At 39.5% G+C, this 25578-nt stretch overlaps 1 protein-coding gene across 1 annotated transcript in view; it reads right to left on the reverse strand.

The window, feature by feature from the left end:
• The window catches only part of Fgf14 (fibroblast growth factor 14), a 649086-nt gene extending 629259 nt beyond the window's left edge, over positions 1 to 19827 (reverse strand). Inside the window, exon 1 of the mRNA XM_006978784.4 lies at positions 18850 to 19827. Within this exon, the coding sequence (XP_006978846.1) occupies positions 18850 to 19057 (208 nt within the window). The 5' untranslated portion in view covers positions 19058 to 19827. The remainder of the gene's footprint in view (positions 1 to 18849) is intronic.
• Between the last annotated feature and the right edge of the window lie 5751 nt (positions 19828 to 25578).

The following is a 25578-nucleotide window of genomic DNA, read 5'->3' on the forward strand; positions in this document are numbered from 1 at the left end:
GAAATAAATTTCTATTGTTTATAAATACCTAGGCTAAGGTATGTTCTTCTGGAGCCCTGAATGGTTTTAAGCATATGTTACTTGATTTCTTGAAAATGCTTGCACATTGTAGGAAGCTATTGATGTAAAAAGCTCTTTTGAAATAAGATATAGTAAAAGTAGACATGCACTCCCATAAAAAAAAATATTCACCTTATCTCTACTGTAGGTCCATTAGACATATATAATTTATTTCTTTGAAATACTGAGACATTATTAGATCAGTCTTTGATAAAATTAGTTAAAAGTGGTTGTAGAAATAAAGAAACATTACTTTGGTTTATATCAATTCAGAATAAGCTTTCCAAACATTCCTTAAACAAATAAATGCCAACATGTAAAATAATACACATATTTCATACTATGTGCAAAAATGAATTCACAATGGATCCTAGACGTAAATGTAATTACTACATCTCTCCAAAACAAACTTAAGGCTACATCCTTGTAAAGTGGAGTTAGGAAATGGTTTAATAGATATAAATAGGATATATATATACATATATATATATATATATATGTATATATATATATATAATTGATGAAAAATTGATAAATTAGACCTCACAAAATCAAAACATTTTAAAGGATACCATCAAGAATATGAGAGTAAAATAAGCAGAATGGAAGAAAATATTTGTAAATAATAAGCCTTATTAGAAATTTGTGTCTAGAATATATAATGGACTCTTACAATTCAAAACTAAAAGAATAAGTGACTCAATTCAAAGTGTCAAAGAATGTAAGTGAATATTTCTCTAGAGAAGATACACAAGAGGCCAATAAGAACATGGAAAGGCACTCAGTATCACTAGTAACTGGGAAAATACAACCCAAAACCACAGAGACATATGAACTTACACCTACTAGAAGGACTAGAATAAAAAGGACAGTGACAAATATCATCAAAGATGTAGAAGAAACAGAAGTTTCAGATTATGTCATTCTAGGCAAGCAAATTTAAAAAACAAAAAAACTGCAAAAAGGATCTCAGTGAGGCCTATCATGTGAGGCCCTGGGTTCCATTTTCAGAATCAGTTACAATGAATGACAGCTCCCACAGATATCATCAGTCAGCTTTGTGGAATAAGTCAGTTTCAGATCACAACCTGTTTTACATTTATTCACTGATCCATTCGAATGTGCCCAACTGTTGTAGTTTAAAACTTAGTGATTCCCTAAGGTCCAAGTAGTAAAGACAGTCTTCAGAAAGGTACAATTGGAAGGAAGTGGAACCTTTCGGGGCGGGGGGCTAACAGGTAGTCTTTGTGTCACTGGACCATACCAAAAGAGAAGATAGTAGGAGTCCAACCCCTGCCTCTTTTTTTGTATGTGTCCTGACTCTGAAGTGAGTGTTTCTGTGCCATCCTGTTCTTCTGCCCAAGTCAGTTGACTCACCACAGGCCTAAAAGCAATGAGGCTGACCAGCCATGGACTGAAAGCTCCAAAACAGTGAGCAAGAATAAACTCTTTCTTTTTATAAGTTGATTATCTTGATATTTGTTACAGTAGAGAAAGCTAACACAGGAATTTATTCTCAGATCTTAAGAGCAATGAGCTCTTGATTTAGCTCAAATCCTTTAGTTCAATGAATAGGATCTCATGACATTAATATTAAGAACATGAGAAAAAGGAGAGTAGGGAAGAGCAGAGAAGGAGAAAAGATCAGTTTATCCCTTCATTAGAATATAGGATGATCTGTTTCAAAACAAGACCCTCAGAAAAGTAAGTTTAGAGGACTTGGGACATTTCGTCAAGGGAGCCCCATATTGAACTGCAGGTAGACCACCTGAAAGGACAAAAAAAATGCCAGACTTGGTAGCACATATTCATAATTTCAGCATCCAGGAAGCTGAAGCAAGAGGATTTTAAATTCAAGACCAACTTGGGCTACAATTAAATCCATGTCATTAAAACCAAACAAAATTCAGGAATAGTTATGCATCTTAGTTAGGGTTTCTATTGTTGTGAAGAGACACCATGACCACAAAAACTCTTAAAGGAAAATATTTAATTGGGGTGGCTCACTTACAGTTCAAAGGTTCAGTTCATTATCATCATGATGGGACATACTGATGTGCAGGCAGACGTGGTACTGGAGAAATAGCTGAGAGTCCTACATCTTACAGGCAACAGGAAGTGGTCTGTGACACTGGGAGTAGTTTGAGCATAGAAAAACTCAAAGCCCTCTTCACAGTGACATACTTCCTCCAACAAAGCCACACCTCTTAATAGTGCCACTCTCTTTGCAGGGTATTTTCTTTCAAACTACAACACTATGAAAGCCCACAAACTGTCTAGTATAACTGCTAAACTGTTTTTCATGATCATAAGTCTAAGAACTGAAATAGCAACAGTTATACCAACCTACATCTGAGCTTTTACTTGTTGCTTTTACATTATTGTTAATATGAACACTGTCTTTGTGGCTCTCTTGTGTAAAATATTGTGATGTCCAACAGATGGGGTGGGGACACAAATGTCCAAGTGAATTATCTACTATGTATTCATAGCCATAAGTACATTTAACTACTTAGTGTTTACCTGAAACTTAGAAAATTACAAACCACAATTTAACCTGTGAGGTGCTATGTTAAAGTAGCATGTCACTATGCATTATATAAATATAGACACTTTGTCATAATGTAATATAACAATTAAGAAATAAACATATTGTATTATTATTTGAAAATCACCTTTCTGTAACTGAATCTGTATATATATATATATATATATATATATATATATATATATATAAAACCAACATCTATTGTTTCCCATAATATTTTCATAATTCTAAAGTTGAGACAGATAAACTCATCCATAACAAAATATACACTTGTATCTCAAAGCATTTCTACCATTTAGCAGTGTTAAGAAATATAAAAGAAGTACAAAGATTTGTCTTACATTAAAATTTTAATACTAAAATGAAAAGTATAGTCAGACTGACATCAAGATGAAGGGTGATAGATACCACCTCTGTCTCCATTGATGAAGAAGCATGAAAGAGGAAAGCTGCAAGTCTCAGAGTTAACTGAATGACCCTAAGCACCCTTATGTGGGTTCTCAAAAGTCAGTCGGTACCTGAGGGGATGGATATAGTGATGGGCACTTACCCAAATGACACAGATTGGACCATGATTCTGATGTGGCATCTTTACTTGTTACACCTTTTATTCAGAATTATGTTAAGATAAATCAGCCAGGCCCTTTCCTTGATGCTTTAGCATCCAGTCCTGTGACATTATGCAGTTAGTCTATTCCTCTCTCCCTAATTTACCAAAAAAAAAAAAAAAAGAAGGTTTTATTCAATCACTACTCACTCACTCACTCACCCACCCAACACAGAATTTGGATTTAAGTTGTGTTGGCTCCCAAAACATTATATCTAACACCATCACCATCTCTAAAAGAAATATATTCCCATTCCTATATGTATGTGGCCATGTGTATACCATGTGACTTCTAATTTAAGGCTTTATTGGTTAGATACCTGTAAGATTTCCTCTTTAATAGGTTATAATTCTTAAAGATTCATGTTATAAATTTGTACCATTTCAAAAATTAAAACATCTAGGACAAAGATACTGATATCCTAACACACAATTCAAATTTTGTAACCGAAATAGTACAAAATATTCATTCCCAAAAATGTTCCTGTAGTAAAAGTGTTCCTTAATGTATATTTCCACTAACAATAGTCAGCACTGTTTGAGCCAGAATAGCACCATAAATCACTGCAGAAAAAGGAACATAAGGGAATGAGATGGTCCAGCTGGAACAGGGATGGAGTGGGAAAGCAATGAGAGAGATGCCATGATGGAGGGAGACATCATGGGGAGAGAGAGAAACCCAGTGCTAGGAAGTTGCCAGAAATCCCCAAGGATGAGCCAGATTGGACTACCAGAAATAGTAGAGAGGGTTTTTGAACTGAACTGGCTTGTCCCAGTGATCAGGTCAGTGAATACCCTAACTCTCATCACAGAACTTTTCTCCAATGACTGATGGAGGCAGATGCAGAGATCCACAGCCAAACACCAGTCAGAGCTCCAGGAGTCCAGCTGGAGAGAGAGAGGAGGTATTCTACAAGCAAGTGCATCAGGATCATGATGGGGAAACCTATAAAGATGACCAAACCAAACTAGTGGGAACTCATGAAAGTTGGACCAATGGCTGTGGCAACTGCATGTGTGGTGATATTTTATTTGTATGTTAATATAAAGTTTGCCTGAAGATCAGAGGTAATAGCAAGCCATTTTAGGTAAACACAAAAATCAGGCAGTGATAGCACATGCCCTTAATCCTATCACTTAGCAGACAGGGTCTGTGTGTGTTCAAGACCTTAATAGGGAACAGAGCCAATCATGGTGACACACGACTTTAATCCTAGTACCAGCCATAGAGACTCAGAGTTCTGTACAGACAGGCAGTGACAAGGAAGTGAGGTAGCTGGGCTAAGCACCAATGAGAGGTCAGAACTGCAAGGCAATAAAAGCCTGGGTAGACAGGAAGTCGTGGCACTTTGTAAGCTGCAGCAAGGTGAGGTTATCTAAGTGGCTATTCCTATTTTCATGATCTCTAAGGTTTTCACTCTTGTATTTGGCTCCATTTTTTTTTATTTAATAAGACCACTTAGAAATTCATCTACAATTGGCACCCAACATGGGGCTCAAACCCACAACCTTGAGACTAAGAGTCTCATGCTCTACCAACTGAGCACATGGGACTGGACTAGGCCCTCTGCATGGCTAGACAATTGTGTAGCTTGATCTGCTTGGGAGGACCCCTGGAGGTAAAATCAGAATCCATCCTGGGTGCATGAGGGGGCTTTTTGGAGCCTACTACCTATGATGGTACACCTCATGCAGTCTTGAGGCAGGGGAAGGGCTTGGACTTGCCTCTACTGGATGTGCCTCCCCATGGGAAGCCTTGCCTTCTTGTTCAGAGGAGTGGGAGAGAGAGAGAGAGAGAGAGAGAGAGAGAGAGAGAGAGAGAGAGAGAGAGAGAGGGAGAGGGAGAGGGAGAGGGAGAGGGAGAGGGAGAGGGAGAGGGAGAGGGAGAGGGAGAGGGAGAGGGAGAAGGGAGAAGGAAGGAAGGAAGGAAGGAAGGAAGGAAGGAAGGAAGGAAGGAAGGAAGGAAGGAAGGAAGGAAGGAAGGAAGGAAGATTCCTGTAATAGTTAATATTGTCAGATTGATGGACTTTTGAATCACCTAAGATACACATCTCTGAATGTGTCTGGAAGCTTAACTGGAAGTAAATAGAGAGGTTTAACTGAGGAAGGAAGATCCACTGTGAATGTGGGCAGCACCATCCCAGGGGGTAGGGTCCCAGATTAAGTAGAAATAAGAGAACAAAGAACATTAGCATTTAACATTAGCATCCTGTGCTTCCTGGCTGTCAATATAATATGATCCTCAGCCTCATGCTCCCCACTGTGATAACCATACCTTTAAATTATGAGCCACAATAAACTTTTTGCCCCTTAAGTTGCTTCTTTTCAGATATTTGGTCACACTTATGAGAAAATAATACAATACAATGTGATATGAATTGGTGAAAGAGTTCTTGTGTCCAAATAACCTTTTTACATTTTTACTCCTTCCCAGTTGAATGTTTCAGTAGAAAACATCATCTTGCAAAAATAGCAGGTAGCTACTAGAGGGGTAAGTAAGTACATAGTAGTTCATTCCACATGTGAAGAATTACAAAGCTGCCAGAACTAGAGATATGGCCCCAAACTATGTCAGAATGTGCACAACTATCTTTCAGCTTTGTGACTACGAAGGACATGAACTCAGCCACTAGCTACAGGTCCCACTTTACAAGCTCAACATATTATCCATGATTTGTATGTTTTGAAATTATGGGGAATGACATGGAACTCATGAGAATCACAGGAAAGAGTTCCTTTGTGAAAGTAGATTTAAAGATAAGGTACCCAGTCTCTCCAAGCCTTGCAACAGCTTCTGAACCAGACAATCATTGCAAAGATGTATGAGCAAACCATCTTGTAATCAAGGGACAGTATCTACCCATGATGTGAGGACATATTTGTTTGCTGACCAGGATAATGAGTATATTGCCTTCATACTTAAATAGGCACCTTTGCTAGAAGCCTCTTAAAAGCCTGGCATTTTCTAAATTCATATTCTAGCTGCTACACAGATCCACCTTATACAGATGCCTACTGCACCATTGGACATTGCCTCTGAGGAATTGGGTGACATATTGGATACAATGAGGTGATGAGGACATGAAGCCCAGTCTTCCTGTTATTCTGGAGTAATCAAGCCCTTTTTCCATGTCCCAATAGTCTCCTTTCTTGCAGTACCATCTGTGTAACCTGTGACAAGCTTGAAAATTCCTGCATAACAACTTATAGATGTTAGCTTCAATTTATTCAGTTAGAAGTTTCCCGTTTACAAATTAAAAACCAAAGCTGCCCCATAAAACCGACAGGTCTAACACCAATGACACAGATGTGTCTCAAAAACATGAACTGATACTCTCTGAAGAAGCCACTCTTTGCTGAAGATCCTGCAGAAAATTAACTCCTAGAACTTTTGTCATTGGTCATTGTGACAGCTGAAAATGCAGCATATGGAGCCAAAGTTGTCTTTGGCTACTTTCAATCCTATCTAAAAGCCATTTACTTTCAACCTTTGCATCTGACCTAACATCTTTGAGGTTACCTGTGAAACTTTTACAATGTATTCTTAGCTGTCCACTAGTTTTCACCAGCCTTAAAGCTAAAAATGTTATTAAATTCAAAACCTGCTATCTCCCATTGACCCAGTATTTGCTAAATGTGCTAACATTATTTTCTTTTGTTCTGTGACTATAAAAGATAATGTAATCTTTTTCACAGATTAGCAGGTTATTTAGAGTCATCAGAATCCCTGTTCTCAGGCCTTGATTACTTATATTTAAGTAAGAAGATATCACTCAGTTCCTTTTGATCAAAGGCAACATTTTACTTCAACAAAAGCATTATGATGACTAAAAGAAACAATCTATGAAATGTGAGGATTTTGTGATCCAACTACAGCTAAAGTTAGATGGAGAAATTACAACACTTCTGAAAGAGAAAGGAGAATTTTTTTTATGGTGTGATCAGTAATGGTCTAATTCCTGATTAGATTATTGTTTATCACTATAACCCACAACTGTCAAAAATCCATCAGGCTATAAATAATGTACATTTAGATTAATTTAAATCATATCACAAAAAGAAAGCATTAAAATCTTCAGGTTTCTAAAAGTTGAATTTGTGGCAGTTCATTTCAGCTTCAGGTCAAAATGATTCACAAAAACACAAGGACAAATATTGATGACTTTTACATATATGCCTAACAGGCTTTATAAAGAGGCAGCTGCAGTATAGGAACTTCAGGGTATTTGCTCTAGAGTTAGGTCACTTTGGTGTACACTCAGATTTTTCACTTTCCAGCCTGGAGACTCCTAAACTCTTTATGCTCAGGCTTCATAATTTTTTATTTATTTTATTCTTTGAGAATTTCATATATTTATACAATAAGATATTGTATTGAGACCTCTCTTCTGCTTCTAACTCCTATGTTCCGCTCAACATGCTTCCCCAACTTCATTTCTATTTTTTTCTCTTTGATAGCCCACTAAGTCCAGTTAATGCTCCCCAAATGTACACAGGTGGAGGGACATCCACTGGAGCATTACCAGTGGTTACACTCTAAAACATAAATGAATGATAGTCCCTCCCCAGTCCCTCAGCTGTCAACTGACAATTTCTCCTTAGCAAATTAACCAGGCTGATATTGCTATAATGTTTATATTTTATTTAATTAACTTTTTAAGTCTTTTATTTGATATCTATTATCATATATGTGAAATGCAAGGAATTTTACACCATTTAATTACCATGTAAATAGGAATATATCTTTAAATTAATGAAAAAATCCAAATCATATTGATCATAAAAGGAAAAACTTAAGCATATTAGGTTTCTGCTTTCAATTCACCTGAGAGTAAAACTGTAATGCAGATCGATGGTGACTGCTGAATGTTTAATTAGCAAACTTAGCAAGATCTCCCAGTAAACACAGCCTTTCATTGCTTAATACGTATAACACCTAATGTTCAAAAGCAACACAATGAGAGAAGACTAGGTCCAGACTGTTTTTATTTTAATCCCACAATTAAGGAATATTATTTTTGTTTTGGTCTTTAGGCTTTTTTATTTTTGTGTTTTTTAAAGTACAATACATTACTGTACTATATACAGAAAGTGGGAAGAACAGAGATGATGAATCCTTCCAAGCTACACTTTATCTAAGAGGCAGTTTTGCAGTATGGCTCATTTCAGTGATCCACTATAATTGCTAAGACAACAAAATGCTATGGAAGGGGAAAGACATTTTAATTACAAGCACTTTCATTTGCATCTGGGAAGCAAGAATACATTACATATATAAATCCAGCAAGGTTTGGGCTTCTTTCTCCTTTCCCAACAGACTGGAACAATCATCTGAAAACTTGACTTTTAATTGTACTACTTGGCTTCTCAAATTAAACAAAAAAATATACAAAAATGCCTGCTATTGACAAAGAATTGTACATAACCATAGAAGACACTTTGGCTTGTCATTATTATAAAGCATTTCCATCCTTATGATTTTCAGAGTAAAATCAAGAAAAAGAAACTCATTATCCACAGAAAGATTCCCAGAATTATTTGAATTTTGACTTAGAAACCTGTCAAAGTCACTCAGACCAATAGAATTGAATTGAAGACCCTGACACAAATCCACACACCTATGAACACCTGATTTTTTACAAAAAAGCTAAAATTATGCAATGGAAAAAAGAAAGCATCTTCAAAAATAGTGCTGGCATATTGGATGTTGACATGTAGAAGAATGCAAATAGATACATATCTGTAGCTCGGCACAAAGATTAAGTCCAAGTAGATCAAAGACCTCAACATAAATCCAGATACACTGAACATGATAGAAGAAAAAGTGGGAAGCAGCCTTGAAGACATCAGGACAGGAGACCCCTTCTTAGATATAACACCAGTATCACAGACACTGAGATTGACAATAAATAAATGTGACCTCCTGAAACTGAAAAGCTTCTGTAAGGCAAAGAACATGGTCAATATGACAAAACAGCAGCCCACAGAATGGGAAAATATCTTCATCAACCCCACATCTGACAGAGGGTTGATCTCCAAATCATATATAAGGAATTCAAGAAACTAGATATCAAAATGCCAAATAATCCAATTTTTTAAAAAGAGGTACAAATTTAAACAGAATTCTCAACAGAAGAATCTCAAATGGCCAAGATACACTTAAAGAACTGTTCAACAGCCTTAGTTTTCAGGGAAATGAAAATCAAAATGACTCTGAGATACCATCTTACACCTGTCAGAATAGCTAAGATCAAAAACACTGAGGACAGCTTATGTTGGAGAGGATACAGCCACTTTGGAAATCATCATGGCAGTTGCTCAGAAAATTGGGAATCAATCTGCCTCAAGACCCAGCTATACCAATCTTGGGCATATATCTAAAGGATGCTCAATCATATCACAAGGATACTTATTCAACTATATTCATAGCAGCATTATTCGTAATAGACAGAACCTGGATACAACCTAGATCCCCCTCAGAATCAACCGAAGAATGGATAAGGAAAATGTGGTACATATACACAATGGAGTATTACTCAGCTGTAAAAAAAAAAAAATGATCTCATGAAATTTGCAGGTAACCCAGACCCAGAAAAGCAAACATGATATGTATTCGCTCATAAATAGATATTAGTAGTAAAGTATAGGATAACCAACCGACAATCTACAGCCTCAGAGAGGCTAGATAACAAGAAAAGTCAAAAGAGGGATGCATGGATTTCCCTGGGAAGGGGAAATAGAAGAGATCTCCTGGGTAAACTGGGAGCTGGAGTTGGGGAGATGGGAGGATGGGAACTTGAAGGGGGATGTTGGGCAAGCTGGGTGCAGGAGGTAGGTTGGGGGTAGGATGAAGGGGCAGAGTAGTGAAAGAGAAGTCTAGATGGGAGACCCATTTCGGGGCTGGGGGATACCTGGTGCCAGGGAAACCCCTAGGAATCCACAAAAATGACCCTAGCTGAGACTCTTAGCAATTGTGGAGAGGGTGCCTGAACTGGCCATCTACTGTAATCAGATTGGTGACTACCCTAATTGTCATCAGAGAGCCTTTACCCAGTAACTTATGGAAGCAGATGCAGAGATCCACAACAAACCACTGAGCCAAGCTCTGGGAGGAGGGATTGTATAAGCCAGGGGGGTCAAGGTCATGAAGGGTACCCACAGAGACAGCTCATGGGAGCACATGGACTCTAGACCAACAATTACAAAGCCTGCATGGGATCCACCTAGGCCCTCTGCATGTGTATGATAGCTGTGTAGCTTGGTCTGTTGGTAAGGCTCCTAGCAGTAAGATCAGGACCTATCTCTGGCACTTAGCTGGCTTTTGGAAACCTGTTCCCCATTCTGGATTACCTCACCCAGCCTTGATGCTAGCAGAGGAGCTCAGTCCTACCTCAAATTGATGTGTCATGCTTTGTTCAAGCCCATGGGAGGCCTGCCCCTTTCTGAATGGAGATGGAGGAGGAATGGATGGGGAGCAGAGCAGATGTGGAGTTGGGAGTGGGGAACTGTGTCAGTATGTAATATAAATGAAAAAATATTAATAATAAAATAAAAAGAAATTTATCAAAGTTTTTTACTTTTTACTAAGTTCCTTGGGTCCGCAACTGAACACTCTGGACAGCTTTTCAGATTCCAAAGCAAAGGCAATGTATTACTGACAAACTGCTGAAGGCTTAAAAGCCTATTGGCAGAAAGTTCTAGACTCCTTTAACTTCCTTTCCAAATTGACCTTTTGACTCGGACTGATTCCACTTCCTCTCTAGAGCCTTTTGTGGGACCATAGTGTCTCTTAGAATATTATTTGCTTCCTCTATGCCCTTTCTTCAGTCTTGCCTGACTCAAAGCTGTTTTCCACACTGTGGCATAAAGGCTGCCACATTGACACATGATCTGTTTTTCTTTACCTTCTAACTGCACTACTTGCCACTCCTATTGACAACTTCTATCCTCATCTTAGTTCTTAGTATACACTACTCTCATGTGCTCAAAGCCTAAAACACACTGACTTTTCCATGCCAACCCACTTTCTCTAGTGACTAACTCATAGCCAATCATCATAATGCAGTTTTGTTCACTATGGCAAGCCTTCTATATCATCTTTGTTGGCCCTTAGCTTATTTTCCTCTGCCTACAGCTCTGAGCTAGTATTGAACCATCAGAACTAACCCAATTCTTTGTGTCTATTCCAAAATTATTCATACTAGAACTCTTCATCCTGCTTCCCCTGAGAACTTAAGTCTATTAAGTTAAGAAAACAGCTAGACGTGCTGGGCACCTGCCTCTAATGCCAGTACTCTATGTTGAGGCAAGAGAATGGGGAGTCTAGGTCAGCCTGAAATACATGGCGACATGGGAGGGATAATGTATACTTGACAAAGAACCTGTGGTCCTGAACAACTTCATAAATTTCAGTGTTGGAGGTAGACATGAGAAATCTTCTTTTTAAACTTATAACTGAGATATTTAAAACTTCAAGTGATTATTCCCAATAGCCCAAAGAGGAAAGAGAGGCAGTATATACATCCTATCCTTCAAAATGCTTAGCAGTCCCCCAGGAAAAGGATCTAGAGACAGAATGAGTCAAGTGGAACACCATCTCAACAGCAAGCTCGCAGCTCTAGAAAACGGTTGAGTAGCTCTCTGTAGTTTCTTTTTTGGGGGGTTGAGAGTCGCTGCCTGTGTTTGTGCCTACACTTATGAACTTTTGCAAGCAGTCACTAGTATTCCCAGTGAGGAGTTAGCACCCTAGGAAAAGAAGCAAACCATTCATGAGCTTGAAGGCGGCCCCACATCTGATAAATACTAATTTTAAAACACAACTTAAATGCAGTCAACAAAGACCAGGAAAGACACAGGGAAGGGGACAGGGGAGAAGAGAGTAGAGTAAATGTAAAGGTTTCAGAAATCAAAACTATGCGAGGTGGTGCTGCCTTGAAATTACTCTCAATCAAAACCATTCGGATTGCACCCGAGATTGGAGCACATAAAACTTCAGGAATATATGCAAGTCTCCCATAAGTGATGGGAAAACTGAGCCCAGAATTGGGATCCAAAAAAGGCTCCCAGTCTCTGGCTTGCACACAGAGGAGACAGCCCAGCTCCTTTCTGCAGCACATTCTCTATAAAGCAGCCTGGGAGAGGAACAGGCAGAGGCGGCCACCTGTGGGCTGGGACCAAGGTTCCCTGCCTGTGCTGTCATCCGCAGGTGGAGGAGCTCTCCTCCCCTCGGGTCCACAGGGCAACCATGGCCCCACAGCCATGGAAGGAAGAGGGCAGAGTAGCTGCCAGAGCCCTGGCCCTTGCTCACTAGTTGCTCCAGCCCCAGGATCCTGGCCACTGGAGTTCCCATAGCAACCGGGGCACCAGCAAAGGGGCCACCGGAGATGCTCTCAGGGTCAGAGGTCATCTCCGTGGCAACAGAAACTTCCCTCGCGAAAGTGGCTCTAGCGGGCTGCTTCTGCCGCATTGCGCCGCTAAGCAGAGTCCATGAGGCAGGAACCTGCGGGTCACTTTCCTGCAAGCCTAGGAGGGAAGGGACTGCTGGCTCAGGGCAGGGGGTGGGTGTGGGGGGGGACCTGCCCCTCTCAACCTGTTCCCTTCACCAGCTTCAGTCAGATCTCCAAGGGGTTTCCACGCTGTGAACAGATCAGAGCTGCAGAGTTTAATATTCACGACTCACAGCTTTGAACAGAACAAATAATGTTAACAGTTCTCTGGAGGCCAGAGGCCTCCACCCAAAGCCGTGGCTTCTACCAAGCTTTGTCATCCCTGCCTAACACAAACTCCAAGCCTCTCATTCCAAAGGCACTGTATCCTAGCATCCTCCACGCTATTAAACTGGCTCCTGGAAAAAGGAAGCAAACTAGTTTGGTGGTTGGTGGTAGATGGAGCAAAAAAGTTGGAAAATCCCTGCTTTTTAAACTGCAAAAGAGAAGACTTCTTTAGAGACAGCTGCCAACTCAACAATAAATAAATAAATAAATAAATAAATAAATAAATAAATAAATAAATAAATAAATAAATAAATAAAGGAGGGTCCTAGATATTGCCTTAGAGAAAGGAGCTCCAAGAAGAAAAAGAACAAAACACTCAACTTTTGCAGAAAAGGAAAGAAAAAATGACCAGGAAAAAAAAAAAATGAAGCCGACCCTGCCACATAGGGAACTGGGAGGGCTTCCAACCTTCATTTGTGATTTTAAAGGTAAGCTTACAGAGAGCATACAGTAATCCTGTGGCTTGGGTTTTAGAGAAGGGTCAGGTATGAGGAAGAGACTGCAGGCCTCAGGTTTCAGATTCAGGTCATTTCTGTAAAATCACTCAGGTATGCAAAGAGCCAAACATTGATGCCACTGCTGTCATTTTTGCTTACCTATTTATGTTTGTGTGTTTCATTTCGTTTTGTTTTGTTTTCATCATTCAGAACAGAAGTGAACGCTGAATAAAATTGGCCAACTGTCGTATAACAGCCAATGATACAGTTCCATGGTGCAGCTTTTAGAACTATCAGCTTTTCACTATTCATTTTACTGTAACATTTTACAAATGTGCTTAGCTTGGGACACTTGAAGAGTGTAGCAAAAATTCTGCCTCTGTGAATTTTAAACCAGTTATTGCATTATGCCTAGGGTTAAGTAACAAGCAAAACCCTTTGAACCCAACTTAGCCCTATCCTCAAGTCAATGTGGGTCAGGGATAGTCTGACACATGCAGAAGCTTTATCAGAAAACAGGAAGTGCAGTAATGTCCAAAACCACTGTCAGTGTTCCCTATATAACAGATTCTCTGTAAATGTGTTCCTTGTTCTTTCTTTTGACCTCCATGTTTACAAAATCCTAGGAGTTTCTCTTTTTGACTTCCCTAATCACTGTATATCTTTGACCAAAGAAAAAGCATTATTTTGTAGTGACTGGAGAAATACACAGGGAAAACATCAGGATTAGTGACTCTTCCAAAACAGAATAGCAAAAATCTGAAATTTCATCTCAGGAATAAATTAAGAAATTGAGCCATCTCCTTCAGAAAATGCCCAGCTAGTCAATGCCCAGGTTCAGCTCACACCTGGATCCAATGCATGGCGCATAAACCAAAGGCTTAAGGAACAATATAGACTATCCCTGACCCACATTGACTTGAGAGTAGGGCTAAGTTGGGTTCAAAGATTTTTGCTTGTTATTTAACTCTAGGCATAATGCAATGGCTAGATAAACTTCACAGGGACAGAATTTTTGCCACACTCTTCAAGTGTCTCAACTGTTTCCCCGTAAAGCATAAGAAACTATTTGGAATAAATGCTTCCACTTTAATACATATACATGGTATTTATAGAAAACGTATGAGTGAAGGTGAATGAGACAAGATGTCAAAATGAGCAAAGGAGCAAAAGCATTGACTACTGTCCTTGTTACCATTTGTATGAAAACACAAAAGTTTCCAATGTGTATCTTGCTAAAATATGGAAAGCTGGATTCGACCACTGTAAAGGAACAGTTCACTGTGGGAATGTGAAGCACAGTATAGAGTTAGCTTTAGCACATTTGAAGAGTAATGCACTGTTTAAACATCATCCTCATTGTTAAAGGTGAGTTCACATTATCATGCATTGATTTTACACTTGTTAACTTGGGTGTCAACTTAAAGAAAATAAAAAAAAGTCCACTCGTCTAGCAATTCAGTATTTGGAAGCCTTGCTAAAAATAATACCTTTGGTTCATGAAGTGGCACTGCTTGGTATAGTTCACTTTACTACCTCAGTAACTAAGACCTTCCTGGATGGAAACCAGGCCCAACTCAGTTTAAGAAAGTTACAAGAATAACTTTCCACCTGTTTCTTATTCTGTCTATGCTATCTGAATTTGATATCTTCATTTGCTGTACACTTGGTGGTTTTTTCCTTCCCTATCTCCCTATTTTCTCACTTCAAAAGGCCTTGATGGGAACACCAAAGGCCATGAATCTGTGGAATGTTTCCAGTGCACTCTGTGGAATTATGTCTAGGTAATCCACTTCCTATATATCTTCCCACCATAGACGTCTGTACTCAAGAAGATTCTCATACATTGTGAGAAGGCTTGGGGATCTTGTCTGTGGTGTATTGGGTACAGTATGTGAAAGAGTCCCTGACTTCCTTTGCTTGTTTTATGAATCTAGAGAGACAGCAACAACACAACCTTAGTACTTATCAATCATACTTTTTACCTTATCATTCTTTGCTTCAAAAGCAGTGACCTAGATTATTCTCTAAATCAGCCTATTATATACATTGGACATTCTAAACTATTATACTGGTTCAAAAAAAATACCAAGCCCTTTCCAGGCCCAAAAAAATAGCACCTTGTACTTAGTATTCCTATTTAATTGATTTGCCTAAAATACAGTCACCTTTCATGACTCATACAGCAAAAGCTACAGCAGGTAACATTTCTTCTATATGCACAGCTATTGCTCAGCTAGGGAAATAGGAAGTAGGACATTTGAGCATGTATGTGCATCCGAATGTATTCTCTGATAACCACTGTACTTTGAAATACTAGGTACTTTTTTTAAATTAGTAGGTTTTACTTTACATCCAAATATTTTAAACCATTGTGATTCAATTTTTAAAATAATATGTAGCACAAACACATGCTGCATGATCTTTTCTCACTAGATATCATATAACACAACTACAGGACAAAGTAGTAAATCCATACATACCTCTATTATCTGCTTATTTTTACACTAACCTGCTCTAAAACCTTTAGCCCAGGAATCTTTAGCCCAACTCCCCACACTTGTTGATGATTTCAAGAACCAAAAAAAAAATCAGTAAATTATTTCATAACTTACAAAGATAAGGAAGAAAACACAGCCTAAAATCTGTCTTTGAAATCATAAGGGATGCTTTGCACCAATTCTCCAGTGCTTGGCAGCCTTCTGTCAAGCTTTTTCATTTGAAACCAGTTAATTGTCCTCCTTTTAGATTTAAGATAATATAATAGGTAGTAGTCAATCTGTTCTTTTTGTTTTTAACAGTTAAGAGGATTTTAGTCCTTGTTTTATTTTAATTACCCAATTAAATTCTTAGTTGTATTGCTATCTTGGGATCAAAAGCTGCAAATGATTATAGGCTTTGTGTTAATAGCAGAAGAATAGACCACACCAAGTACAATATCCAGAGGAAATGGCAGGCACAGGTTTGAGTCCAACTAAAAAGATCAAAGATTTTTAAATGCCAGCTACATAGTTTGATACATCAATGTTCCATTTTTTTTTTAATCTCCAAAATTCTCTGACTTCCAATTTGGACTCAAATCACTGGCAATCTAAGACATAACTATCCTATTAGAGTATTTGGTGATGTTGTCAGACATACCATGGGTTAACCCATCACTTCGACACTCAAGTACATTAGCATATATAAGCTGCAAAATAAATTGCTCTTAAAATAAATAACCATTTGTTTAACACCTTCCAAAACACTTTGGAAAGAGAAAACTATTCTAGAGAGATGAAAGTGGGTGGGGAGGGGGAAGTGTAATAAAAAGAACTTTAACCTAGTGGTGGAGGGATTGGCATTTCCAGTAAAATTATTTACAGTAAAAACATAAAGGCCTCGGAACAAACTTACTGTTTCTTCCCGCTGAATTATTTCCCATTCATCAAGAGAGCTAAATCTTTTCACAAAATAACCCAAGAAGGCTTACAGCCTTTGACCTGTCTCACTTTGGGAAGTCCTACAGACAGCTATTTCATGCCCAGGACATGAACCGGTGCTGCAGATGTAGGTGGGTAATTGAACCAAGCATCTGTAGTGTTAGGCTGGTTGCCAAGGACCAGGAGTACACCCTGAGCCTGTATCAGTAATGCTCTGCTAAGTAAGGTGTCCAGTCTGCTGTCCCCTTAGACAAGTCTCAGGATGAGAACACCATTCCAGAGTCACTAAACGCTGAGTAGTTAAGAAACAAAAGGGTAAAAGGACAGGAGACAGTGAAGGAGGCTGGTTAGACAGGGCGTGGATCTAGAACTCAGGGACCAGGGCTGTAGGACAGTGACAACAACTCCACTGCAGCAAGGAACCCTCCTGGAAGCCAATAGCTGGCTCCTCTCAGAACCTCCACAGTCCTCTAAGCTTCCCAGCTAGGAGCAACTTCCCTTGGCCTGAGCACAGGAACATCAGCCCTTTTGGACACTCTTAACAACTCGCATGCACCTTGCCTTTTGCTGCATAAGTGGTGGCTGCAAAAACGTCCTAGACCTCCACACCCACTGCCTCCAACCCCGCCCACCCACGCTCCTCTGTTCTCCCTGCAGCCACTGGGCCGCAGCCCCCTCTGCTCGCGTCATCTTGGTGATGCTACATTTGCTAGGCTTAGAGGCTGGGAGCGAGCAGCCACTTGCTGCCCAGCCGTGGGAGTTCTGGATGCCAGCGTGGCCGGCTCTGAGCTCCAGGTGTCAAGGCTGCCGCGGAGAGCCAAGATCTAGTGCACCGCAGTGACAGCTTGAGCCGTCTTAGTCGCCCCGCTGCCGCGGCAGGACAAATGATCCCCCGCCCCTCAAGCACAACTACAGACCAAAAAAGAAAGAAAAAGAAAAAAGAAAACCGCTCCAGGTCAAATCCCACCCCATCCCAGCCAAAGGATGCCGCACACTCTTAGCTGACAGCAGGAATGATTTCAGGAAAGACTGCACCCAGCCTCCTTTACCACAGCTGCCACCACCAGGCAGCCCTCAGGCCTGGCTGCTTAAGGGCTGCTCGCCCACGACTCCACTGCTCTGAAACGCCTCAGACTAGACACAGAGAAGTAAACCCCTGGGAACGGCTCCCCAAATCACCTGCATTTGCATTTCTTATGTAATATACTGCAAGTTTCCCTGTTGGAGCCCTTTGAAATCGGGGCGCATGATCGCCAGGAGGTATAAGCCAGGGACCCGCTAGTCGTCCTGGGACCTACACAGGGTTTCCACTCCGGTTTTTGAAAGGGGAAGGGACTTAAATGGTATATTCTAGAGGGACTGGGTTTGTCCTCTGGGTCTGGTTCCCCCAGGTACAAGCCCTGCTCCAGTGTTCACTGTTCGCAGGCTGGATGTGTCAGAGGCAGACTAGGGAATGAGTTAATAGCACCCAGAGCTAGACGAGGGGGACGGGGGGGGGGGGGGACGGGAGGGGGGAGGCGGGGGCTGACGGACGAGCCGGGCCAGGAGAGAGGGGGCGCTTTTACTTTGCTAGAGGTGATGGGATGGCGAATATTGTGCAAGCTAATCAGAAAGTCTAAAGCTATGTCCCGGAGGAGCAGAAGTAAAGCAAGCTCTCTGCTCTTTCTCCTGGCACAGCCGTAAGCCACAAGCCCTTCAATATTCCACCAGACACGGGAGACCAAATCCATTTAGTAGGGGGATTTAAAAAAAAAGTTTCCTCCTCCCTCCTAGTGATAGATTGTGTCACAGCTGAGAGCTGTTGATCACGGTTTTCGGGTTAAGAGGACGCAGATCCGGCGGTGGCTACTTGTTTATTCATGCAACACCTCTGTATGCAACACTGTCCGGGTTCCTTGCATGTTCCCTGGCATCCTGCATAGCAAAACTGCAGACCTAGCTCAGTGAGCAACAGACAGGATATTACAAGGAAAAAACAGAATATGATGCATGCTTTGCTTACCAGTTGGGTTCTTGTTTTTCTTAAGACTCTTGCCACAAAGACACTGCAGCATATGCGTTCCTTTGCTGAAAATGTTCCAAAGAAACCACATTGATTTGGGCGAAAAGCAACCCAGCAGCTTAGACACCCTGAGAAAGAAGAGGCCCTTGTGGTTGCATAATAATAACTTGAAATCAGTTCTCCTGAAGAGGGGCACCGGTTTTACCATAGGAAAAACGTTAATATTCCGAATCTTCTCCCAGTTTTTTCCCCTCACGTGGTATATCTCTTTGAGACTTCTCAGCGATTGTTTTTTCTCGGCCAGGGTGAATGATTTATCCCCTCTTGATCACCACTGGATCATGACCAAAGGGTTGGAGAGAAAAAATCCTTTTTCACATGAAGCCAAACCAAAAGAAGCAAAGAAATCCCAACCGAGACCAGAACTAATCAGGAAGAACAGGAATGCACAAAAGATCCCCAAAGAGAAAATCATAGCCTTTTACTCAATGGAACTGAGGATGGGCGGATCTGCAGAAGGCAAACCGGATTCATCTTAGCGAGAGAAGACTGCCATTGTGTAGCCCCTAGGAGAGAAGGGAAAAAAAGGTGGGGGGGGGGGAGGAAAAAAAAGGAAGAAAGGAAAAAAGAAAGAAAGAAAAAAAAAAAACACCACCATACACACTCATACACCAATACCACCTCCTAGATTGGTCTGGCCGCCAAAGACTGAGCCTTCGTTCTCCCGCGGTCAATTTTTTTTAAAAAAATAAGCAATCACCAGAGCTCCGTGGGATCGGACTGAAACTGCAGTTCTTAATCACGAAGAGAAGATGCCCCCTCCCCTTGTCAGTCTCGTAGTAGGTAGAAAGCGCCACAAATTTCCTTCCTCCTTCCTTACACTCTTCCTTCCAGTCTCCAGGCACCGTGAGCATGAGGAAAATCTCTCCTCCGTATTCCTCGCCCAGCCTTGGCTGTGAGTTACAGGCATTAGAGGGAGGAGGAGGAGTTGAAGTTTGCATTGAAAAGACTGGCTTTCCATGACGTAGCCACGTGCTTTCAGACCCGTCACCAGTGAGGTGCCTCAACCAGCCTTGGGAGGGACTGTCACTGCAGTGTGTGCCACCCCTCCAGAGTGCTCTCCTCCACCAACCCCAGCCAGGCTCAGCACAACCCCAGACCCTCTCCCTCCTCATCTAGTTCATATGCCTGCTGCTGGCTCTTAGAGCCAGCCTCATACCCTGATGCTAAAGCAAATTTAAAAAGTACAATTAACAATTATAATGAATAAACCTTAGAAAATACACGGGGGAGGAGTTTAATGGCATTGCACACAGCCAAAACCAACTCCACTCTCCATCCTCAAAAGCAGCATTAAGGCACCTTAGATATTAGGAAAATTCAAGTCCCTTTCTTTCTTGGGAAGTGACTCCCACTTACCATGTTCATGGAAAAATATAAACCAGGTGGATGGCCAATACACATTTCTAGAAACAGCCTATTAAAAGGACAAACACCAGCTGGGCAGTGGAGACACACACCTTTAACCCCAGCACTCAGGAGAAAGAGGCAAGAGGATCTCTATGAATTCGAGGCCAGCCTGTTCCACAGAGTGAATTTCAGGACAGCCAAGACTACACAGAGAAGCCCTGTCAAAAAGCAAAACCAAAAACAAACAAAAAAACAACAAAAAGGACAAACACCAAAATCTAAATGGAAAAGCATATTTCTTTTGTGGGGAGGGTCATATGTACAGAATGACATTTATGCCTTTTCTAGACAAATAGTTGATTCCTTTGAAATACTTTCCTGGACAGAAAGTATCTTAATTTCATGCTCTAATCAAGAACTTGTTTCTGCTTTCTAATTGAACCAGCATTAAACTCACCATTTTCCATACTCTATGCTGATCCTACAGACTACAACATATTATTCAGCAAAGTAGGCACAATCTGATTCAGAAAGTCTAAGGATTTGGGGCAGAGCTATTGATTTTTTTTTCCAGATTAGAGTGAGGAATACAATGTACAAAGCAGAAGAGATTGTTACAAAGAATAATATAACTGCAGCATTCCTACAACTCATAAAAGTTGGTGCCAATTCCTATGTGTGAGCTGAGAATTGAGGAACAGAGAAACTGATCACTCTCACTCTCTTTAGGTAAGGATGTTAATGTTAGTGTCAGTTTGATTCCATTTCAACAGAAAAATATTAAAAAGCCAACTTTAATCTTTGTTTAGAAATTCCAAGTTAATTGTTCAAAAAACATTAAAACTATTACCTTTATCATCAAACTTTCTTTAAAGTAGTAGGTGTGTAAGTAGATAAATTTTTATGGAATCAGGGATTGATTGAAGAGACTGGTTTATTAAATAAATTTTCTATTATCATCTGTCCAGAAAAAAATAATAAACATCTTCCCTACCCCTGCCTGTTCTAGTAGTTAAGAAGCATTTTCTAATGCTAAAATTTGTTACAAATATTCTTTTGGAAAACATCAATGAATTTTACAAAATATAGAAGAATTAAAAATGTGTAAATGCTATTAAAGGCAAAGAATTAGGGGTCAAACGGCCATGGATTTATGTGTCAAAATAATCATGTTATTAAATTGCTAATTTTAAATCAATTACTAATATTAAACATGGTTTAAAATGTTTGGGAGATAGAGAAAAGGGGAACACATGCATCTACTGACAATGACTTACTATGAAGAAGCCTGTGGAAAATGAAGAATGGAATTACTTTTTGAAGGAGGAAGAATGAGATAACCACTGTCAAACAAGTAGATTAAGTTTTGCATTAATTGGAGACAGATATTTTATGCTATATCTGTAATATTTCTTACTATTTTCCAGGTGGTTCCAGAATTTCCCATAGAGTTCCACTGAGCAAAAACCAGAGAAAGAATTGAGTAAAAAGCACTGTTTATAAGGTCCTGCAAACTTACCAGGCTGTAAGGTTCTGCAAAAGCTTATTGAATAACCTGTTCAAAAATAGAGTAACAATTGGGTAATTGTTAAAAATGTTAATATATTAACTCTGTGTAAATGGTATTTCTCAAACCAAGATTTCTTTAAATTATACATTGCTATCCTCTCTGAATCATGAAAGAGAAATATTTCCATAAAGTCATTTAACACTAAAATAAAGAATGATTGCCAGTGGTGTCCTTTGTTACTTATTGGTGAAAAACATATTTCTTTGTCCCACTTTCTAAGAATCTGTTATACTAGGCACTGTTATGCTTAAAAAGAGAAATATTTCTGAAGATCTAAAAATTGATATGTTATATTTCTCCACCATATTTACTAATACATTATTTATTCATTTGAAATAAGCCATTATATTGTTGAATGACCATCAGCAAAAGCTCATTTTTATCTAGAATAGAAAAGATTAACACAGTTCTGATGGGTTCTGGCCATAGTAATCAATCATGCAACCAGTATCAACTGAGCATCCACTCTGAAAGTGACTATAGAGAGCACAATCTTGGATACTAAGTTATGAAATGGAACCAGATTTCCAGTGACAGGAGAGACCAAAGGAAGTCTAGGATCTCAGATCTGGGAAGATCCACAATTTGTATCATGTTGACTTGAGTTCCAGATTCTTATTTAAGTTTCATTTTAGAAGATAGTCAAATGATTGATCAGTCACACTAAATTCAAGTCAATATTACTCAGTAAAAATGAAAACTAATATGAAAAGATATACAGGTCTTGAATGCTTATAAATAAAGATGAGATACTAAAACTGTAAAAATTGACAGTAAAATCTGCAATGAATTGCTTTAAAAATCATGTTACTATATTTCATGAGGCTATAGTAAAATTATGTGGTATTCATTATTAAATTCACTTTGAAGTTAAACTTACCCTCAGTATGTCATAGTAAGCAAATATAAAAGTATAATGATCAGGACTTCAGGACATAATACATTCTATTTAAAGATGGCACAGAACTTTCACGAAATCAGTCAACAAAATTCTGCAAGCAGATATTGGCATGCTTTTTCTGTTTGTTCCTAATAGTTGCTCTTCTATTTTGTCTTTTAGTAATAATTTTGCCACTACAGTTTTGAAAGTACACAGAAGTAGTCGGAGAAAGAGCATAATTCCTAACCCCCATTATAGTTTTAAACATGATCACATGATCACATCTGACCTATGATATGTGAAAAATGATGTGGACAATTTCCTCCTCACAATCTTCAAAAGAAACTGTGTAGCTCCCACTTCTTTGTCCCATCCTTGCTGAGAGCTAGAAGGCATGGTGGGAGTAGATGGGACAGCAAGCACAGAATCACTTACTGAAAACAATGGAATACAAGGTAGACTCAACCTAGAACCTTGGACAGAGTCATTCACCCATCTTGGACAATTTGTCTGCCTCTGAACTGTCAAAAAGGAACTTTTAACTTGATTGAGCCTGTATTAATCTCTTTGCATTGCTTTAACAAAATATCATGAGTTGATAAGTTAAAAACAACAGTGTTTTAGAATATTAGTTAAAGATGCGTTGTTTGTTTATGCTGTGGAACAATTGTTAAATGATGCAAATACTTGTTGCATTCTTTTATGTTGCATTTGTTTAACTCTGTGAAGCTGTGTTACTTTGCCTGTTTAGAACACCTGATTGGTCTAATAAAGAGATGAATGGTCAATAGAGAGGCAGGAGAGAGGAATAGGCAGGGATAGCAGGCAGAGAGAATAAATAGGAAGGAAGAGGGAATAGAGGAGCAAGAAAAGAAGGAGAGAGGACATTAGAGGCCAGGCACCCAGCCACACAACCAGCCATGGAGTAAGAAGTAAAGAAAGATATACAGAATGCCTACTTCTTGTATTTATGCCTTTCTGTCCTTGCCATCTAACTTCCTCTCTCCACCCAGCTACATCACTTCCTCTTTCTGCCCAGCTCTGTCACTTCCTGTTTGTCTGTACAGACCTCCAGACCTTTATGGTTAACTAGTGTTGGCATTTAAAGGTGTATGCCACCATGCCTGGCTCTGTTCCCAGTGGGGCCTGAACTCACAGAGATCTGGATGGATCTCTGCATCCCAAATTCTAGGTTTAAAGACATATGCTACCATTGCCTGACTTCTATGTTTAATATAGTGGCTGGTTTTTTCCTCTGATCCTCAGATAAACTTTATTGAGGTGCACAAAGAAAATATCACCACACCCCACTTCCTTCTCTGTTCTGCTCCCAAGCCCTTTAACTTCAACTTATGACAGGTTAGGACTTTGAGGCATGATGGCAAAACATTGCTTCCTAGAAGAAGAACTCAAAGGAAAGAGATTGGAAGAGACTAATCACATAAAAAGATCAACATGTGTACAGAGATCTTGGGGTCTGTTCATCATGAAAACTTCCTTTTGAAACACCAAAACTTTTGTTGTTTGGGTGTTTGTTCCTTTATTATTATCAGTGCCAACAATTATTATTACACTTAATGAATAACTCTAAATCTCACATCCCAATTGTAGCCAAAAACAACTGGTTTCTCCCCTCATGTTCTCATGTTGATCCTTCTCAGAACAAAACTTACTTTCCTCTCCTAAAGGGACTGCTCTGGGAAGGTCTCTTCAGCTACATACTTTGCCCTTCCCAGACTGTCCAAGAAATGACTCTTAAATAATTTGTTCTGACTCCCCTTTCTTTTCTCCTTCTGTAACACATCTGTTAAGAAGTTTAAAGACGTCATGCTTGTTCTGCTTCATACTGAAAGCAGTGGGTCCAGCTCACAGCCCATTGCTAGACTGGAGAATAGTCCCTCTCTAAACACTCTGTGGACCTGTAGTAGACATCAGTCCCTGAACACATCTTTTTCATTGTCTCCTGTGGTTGACCTTTAGTCACCAGTATTTCTACCTCTTAGCCTGAGGTATTTTTTGTCCAAACCACAGGCATTCCTTCTGCCTAGGCACTCACAGGAAAGCCTCAGAATTAATTCTCCCTTGGAGAATTTCCCCACCATTAAATACTCCAGCTCCATTGACTCTTGGGAGGAATAATTATAAAGCATGCATCTTACATCCTTTCTAGAATTTCCTTGAGAGACCAAGACACAGTGTCTCACTGGAGTAACTGACTTATCACCATGTTGCTTTATGTCTCCTCTTCTGTCTTTTTCATAAGTATTGTCTTTCTTAGACTCTTAATTTTCTAGTGACAACCAAGCCAAGACAGGGCTGAATGTGGCATTAGAGTCTAGGTCCATGTTATCTGTTTCCTAGATTCAAACTCTGTAAGTTCCAGATTGAGGGAAGTCAATTATTTTATACAGGATAAGTTTATATTCCTTAAATAATTTTATCAGTAAAATATCAATAATTTCTTTTCTATCTTTCTCACTCATAATGGCCATTTTCCTTAATTGTATCTAAACTCAGAATGTGGAAGGTGAGAGGCAGAACTAATTATCACTTCTTTTGACCTATAAGTACTGGAAAATAATGTAAGAAAAGTTTTCTCTTTGGTCCTATTATGTTCAGAGACTGTGTTAATAAAACCATTAAGAACATGTCAAGAGATACAAAGGAAAGCAGGAATCTCATGAATCTTCAGAAATATGAGCTTCCTTTGTCAATGTGGCACAAGGCTTCATTTCTTACCAAAATGTATGTTATTCTGTCCCACATATCTGTGACTGACAACAAACCCTGAATTCTCTATCTGTCCCAACAAGAATCCCAAGGACCCCACTTCATTTACACTGAGGTAGATTGTAGATAACTGTTCACT

Source organism: Peromyscus maniculatus, chromosome 9 (genome assembly GCF_049852395.1).
Source record: "Peromyscus maniculatus bairdii isolate BWxNUB_F1_BW_parent chromosome 9, HU_Pman_BW_mat_3.1, whole genome shotgun sequence".
Classification (NCBI taxonomy): domain Eukaryota; kingdom Metazoa; phylum Chordata; class Mammalia; order Rodentia; family Cricetidae; genus Peromyscus; species Peromyscus maniculatus.